Genomic DNA, 6,000 nt, shown 5'->3' with positions numbered 1-6,000 from the left:
ATCTATCTGTCTGTCTATCATCTATCTGTCTGTCTGTCTATCTATCTGTCTGTCTATCATCAATCTATCTATCTATCTGTCTGTCTGTCTATCATCTATCTGTCTGTCTGTCTGTCTATCATCTATGTCTGTCTGTCTATGATCTATCTATCTGTCTGTCATTTATCTATCTGTCCGTCTGTCTGTCTATCTATCTATCTATCTGTCTGTCTATCTATCATCTGTCTGTCTGTCTGTCATCTGAGGAAAAAAAAATTTACTTAAATGATTTTAGCAAATGGCTGCAATATAACAAAGAGTGAAAAATTTAAGGGGGTCTGAATACTTTCCGTACCCACTGTATCTATCTGTCGGTCCGTCCATCCATCTATCTATCTGTCTGTCCGTCCATCTATCTATCTATCTATCTATCTGTCGGTCCGTCCATCTATCTATCTGTCTGTCCGTCCATCTATCTATCTATCTGTCTGTCCGTCCGTCTATCTATCTATCTGTCGGTCCGTCCATCTATCTATCTATCTATCTATCTATCTGTCTGTCCATCCATCTATCGGTCTGTCCATCTATCGATCTATCTATCTATCTGTCTGTCTGTCTATCATCAATCTAGCTATCTATCTATCTGTCTGTCTGTCTATCATCAATCTAGCTATCTATCTATCTGTCTGTCTGTCTATCATCAATCTAGCTATCTATCTATCTGTCTGTCTGTCTATCATCAATCTAGCTATCTATCTATCTGTCTGTCTGTCTATCATCAATCTAGCTATCTATCTATCTGTCGGTCTGTCATCTATCTGTCTGTCCATCTATCTATCTGTCTGTCTGTCTATCTATCTGTCGGTCTGTTATCTATCTGTCTGTCTATCATCTATCTGTCTATCTGTCTATCTATCTGTCTGTCTATCTATCTGTCGGTCTGTCATCTATCTATCTGTCTGTCTATCATCTATCTGTCTGTCTATCATCTATCTGTCTGTCTGTCTATCATCTATCTATCTGTCTGTCTATCATCAATCTATCTGTCTATCATCTATCTGTCTGTCATCTATCATCTATGTCTGTCTGTCTATGATCTATCTATCTGTCTGTCTATCATCAATCTATCTATCTATCTATCTGTCATCTATCTGTCTGTCATCTATCATCTATGTCTGTATGTCTATGATCTATCTATCTGTCTGTCATTTATCTATCTGTCTATCTATCTATCATCTGTCTGTCTGTCATCTATCATCCATGTCTGTCTGTCTATGATCAATCTATCTGTCTGTCTATCTATCTATCATCTGTCTGTCTGTCTATCTATCATCTATCTGTCTGTCTATCTATCTATCTGTCTGTCTATCATCTATCTGTCTGTCTATCCTTCATCTGTCTGTCTATCCTTCAAGTTCATTAAATGAAAACTGAAACCATAAACATTGTAGTTACTTGAAATAAAATAATCATTATCTGAAAAAAGTAAAATATAAAATATAACATATATGGTTTAAAGATGCTAAATAGCAGGCTTTATTAAAAAAAGCGTCTATCCTAGACTTTTCTGTAGGTTCCCCCAATTATCTTTTGAAGGGTATAAGATGTCATTAAACATTTTTGTTAGAAACCAAATTGCTTTACAAATGCATACAGTATGTATTTTTAATAAATTGATTTTAAGATATTGTTTTTTTATAGCCTCTCTTGGAATCACAGAACTGAGATGCAGGAACATGTTGGGACTGCAATTTACAAAAGAGCAATATGTAAAAGGTGCGGAGCAAAACGATGGCCATCACTGGCTACTTGCATGTGTTAGACTGCTGGCAAATAGAAAGATTAAGACTCAAACATGTCTTGGTCATGTGATTTGAGCAGATTTGCACTGCAATATCACTGGGGTCATACAGAAACCGCAGTAGAAATGAGCTTACATAAAGCAGAAAATGATCTACAACTGAAAATTAATCATTCATAATGCTTCCAGACTTGTATGACCATTCATTCCACCATAAAAAAGCGTACTTTAAAAATATAAAACTATTTAAATTTTTTTTTAGGTGAACTTATTTTAACCCCTCAACCTTGAAAACATAAATAAAATAACAATACAAATACCATCAAAATTAAAATTCTTTACTGGCACAATTCATAGTACTGTAGCCATTTTATAACAACAACAACAACAAAAAAAAAAGAACTAAATATAAACAGGCCAATATGCATCGAAAAGCATTTTTACAAAAACACACTGCACAAAGTGCCATCTCTTAGCTAAATTTCCATAAAATAAATAGTCATGAACAAATCCATAGTATTTTACAAACAGACTCTTTTAGGTCAACACAGCGTTGACGACACGGTTCAATAAACGAACCCGACTTTTCCAAACATATCCAATGAATCACACAGGACTTGTGCAACTTACATTTACTTTATAAAGACATAACGGCATTGTCTACTTTAACTAAAATGCTTAAAAACACAAAAAAAAGGAAAAAGATGATGACGGGGCAAACCCCTTTATGTAAAATAAACACTGATATAAGTCGATTAAAAAGGTCTAATTACAATAAGTTACATTCCTGCAGCGAATCATGACTGTGATATGACTCCTGACGAGAGAAACAAACAAGTGAGTGTTTTATGTCCAGTTTTCACATATTAGTCCACATGCTCACATACAGTCCATAAACATCCATTCCTTTCTCTGGAGAAACCATCTGAGGTCAAACCAGTGTCTCCTGCAATTTATGGCTGTTATGAGTTTATTTCTTAATGTAAAAAAAGCATGAAATGAAGTGTCTGTTGGGTGAAAACTTGCCTGGGTCATATTCCACCCTTTAAAAAATATATAAATAATAATATATATTATAGTAATATAGATATTTTTAAAACTATTAATGTACTTCCACTCTCAATAATATTGCAAAGTTTCTGTATTACAATCTGTCTGTCTATCTATCATCTATCTGTCTGTCTATCTATCTATCTGTCTGTCTATCATCTATCTGTCTGTCTATCCTTCATCTGTCTGTCTATCCTTCAAGTTCATTAAATGAAAACTGAAACCATAAACATTGTAGTTACTTGAAATAAAATAATCATTATCTGAAAAAAGTAAAATATAAAATATAACATATATGGTTTAAAGATGCTAAATAGCAGGCTTTATTAAAAAAAGCGTCTATCCTAGACTTTTCTGTAGGTTCCCCCAATTATCTTTTGAAGGGTATAAGATGTCATTAAACATTTTTGTTAGAAACCAAATTGCTTTACAAATGCATACAGTATGTATTTTTAATAAATTGATTTTAAGATATTGTTTTTTTATAGCCTCTCTTGGAATCACAGAACTGAGATGCAGGAACATGTTGGGACTGCAATTTACAAAAGAGCAATATGTAAAAGGTGCGGAGCAAAACGATGGCCATCACTGGCTACTTGCATGTGTTAGACTGCTGGCAAATAGAAAGATTAAGACTCAAACATGTCTTGGTCATGTGATTTGAGCAGATTTGCACTGCAATATCACTGGGGTCATACAGAAACCGCAGTAGAAATGAGCTTACATAAAGCAGAAAATGATCTACAACTGAAAATTAATCATTCATAATGCTTCCAGACTTGTATGACCATTCATTCCACCATAAAAAAGCGTACTTTAAAAATATAAAACTATTTAAATTTTTTTTTAGGTGAACTTATTTTAACCCCTCAACCTTTAAAACATAAATAAAATAACAATACAAATACCATCAAAATTAAAATTCTTTACTGGCACAATTCATAGTACTGTAGCCATTTTATAACAACAACAACAACAACAAAAAAAGAACTAAATATAAACAGGCCAATATGCATCGAAAAGCATTTTTACAAAAACACACTGCACAAAGTGCCATCTCTTAGCTAAATTTCCATAAAATAAATAGTCATGAACAAATCCATAGTATTTTACAAACAGACTCTTTTAGGTCAACACAGCGTTGACGACACGGTTCAATAAACGAACCCGACTTTTCCAAACATATCCAATGAATCACACAGGACTTGTGCAACTTACATTTACTTTATAAAGACATAACGGCATTGTCTACTTTAACTAAAATGCTTAAAAACACAAAAAAAAGGAAAAAGATGATGACGGGGCAAACCCCTTTATGTAAAATAAACACTGATATAAGTCGATTAAAAAGGTCTAATTACAATAAGTTACATTCCTGCAGCGAATCATGACTGTGATATGACTCCTGACGAGAGAAACAAACAAGTGAGTGTTTTATGTCCAGTTTTCACATATTAGTCCACATGCTCACATACAGTCCATAAACATCCATTCCTTTCTCTGGAGAAACCATCTGAGGTCAAACCAGTGTCTCCTGCAATTTATGGCTGTTATGAGTTTATTTCTTAATGTAAAAAAAGCATGAAATGAAGTGTCTGTTGGGTGAAAACTTGCCTGGGTCATATTCCACCCTTTAAAAAATATATAAATAATAATATATATTATAGTAATATAGATATTTTTAAAACTATTAATGTACTTCCACTCTCAATAATATTGCAAAGTTTCTGTATTACAATATATATTTTAAATGTATTAAAATAAAACAAAAAAACACTCAAATGAGTCAAATTTAAGAAGTAGTAGAACAAATGCAATCACAATGTTAAAAAAGTTAAAACGGTTTAAATAATACATATGTTTTGCATTACAGTAAAGAGAAAGCTCATCTTAATTAGCCTCTTTTTTTTAAGGAAAAATGCTTATTTTTGAAGAAAATAATAATGTCACAATGCAAAAAAAGTCTTAGTAGCCCTAAAGTAGGATTCATTCAGTAAATGGTTTGAGGTAAAACATGACCCAGACATATCCTCATTGGGTTTGGTGAGCTTAACTGGTTTAGTGGTTGTAAAGGTTTTATAAACTCACAAATATTCCCTCTTATAGCAGACGGCCACCTCAAAGCGGCAGTGACCGCTGGACTTCACTCCTCTCTGTACATTCAGAAAACAAAGGAAAAACAATGTACACAGAATGAGAGAAGCGTGTTCTGTCTGAAGGCACAGATACCTCTACGGGTGAGAGCGTATGGGGCAGAAGCGTAACACAGGGCCCAGCCGCAAGGGCATGAATCAGTGCAAGAACAGGGACTCGCGAAGGAAATGAGTGGGAATCCTTCCCGCTGTGCTCCTTGTAACTCTGTTTCGTATTAGAGTCTTAAAAATGTGTCTAGCAAGCCCAGTCTCATCCGTGCTGAGTCAAAGACCGAGTGTTTCCTGTATGTACATAAAGGGTTATATAGTAATGTACAGCGGGCCTGATTACGGAGTGTGAGGTTTGCCGTGAACTCTGAAGCGATACAGGCAGGTGTATTCGGGATGACCCCAGTTCGACAGCACTCGCATCTCAATGATCTGAAAGGCCTGGTCGCTCTTCTCCTGGAAAAAAAAGCAAAGTGAAACGTGCTCAGAATTTCACTGTAGCTCTATTCCAAAAGCTAGTAAGCAGCATATGAACTAAAACAAAATTGAATGACTGGTGTGGAACATAAAGAGCACTGAAGACTCGATTCACCATTTATTCCAACATAGTTTGACAGCAGCATATGGCTAAGCTAATAAAACTTGATTTTATTACTAGCCTGTTGCAATGCATGCTGGGATAGCTTTCCCTGAAAATGATACATTCAATGCTGAATTTCTCACTATTGAAACTCACTATTTTTCTTCTGTTGCTGCCTGCCTTTTGAGAAATCCTCGTTTTATTTCTTTCCAAAATGTTGTTATATTTGTAATAAAAAAATTTTTATTCCATTTGATTTGTTCAATTAAATGTTATTGACCAATAAGGATTTAACAATTGAATCATCTACTAAAATGTTAACAATAATAGTGCCCTATGAAATGTGTGTGGGTTGAATTTCTCACTATTGAAACTCACTATTTTTCTTCTGTTGCTGCCTGCCTTTTGAGAAATCCTCATTTTATTTCTTTCCAAAATGTTGTTATATT

At 34.3% G+C, this 6,000-nt stretch overlaps 1 protein-coding gene across 5 annotated transcripts in view; it reads right to left on the bottom strand.

Annotated features, from left to right (window-relative positions):
* Window positions 1-3,740: 3,740 nt before the first annotated feature.
* Window positions 3,741-6,000, bottom strand: part of LOC107565618 (SUN domain-containing protein 1-like) — a 38,646-nt gene continuing 36,386 nt past the window's right edge. For all 5 annotated transcript variants that reach the window (XM_016250880.1, XM_016250878.1, XM_016250877.1 and 2 more), the window contains one exon: window positions 3,741-5,427. In XM_016250880.1, coding sequence (XP_016106366.1) covers window positions 5,311-5,427 — 117 coding nt within the window. In that variant the 3' untranslated portion in view covers window positions 3,741-5,310. The remainder of the gene's footprint in view (window positions 5,428-6,000) is intronic.

This window comes from Sinocyclocheilus grahami, unplaced genomic scaffold, assembly GCF_001515645.1.
Source record: "Sinocyclocheilus grahami isolate Dianchi unplaced genomic scaffold, SAMN03320097.WGS_v1.1 scaffold1012.1, whole genome shotgun sequence".
NCBI lineage: Eukaryota > Metazoa > Chordata > Actinopteri > Cypriniformes > Cyprinidae > Sinocyclocheilus > Sinocyclocheilus grahami.
This window is presented reverse-complemented; position numbering and strand designations above follow the sequence as displayed.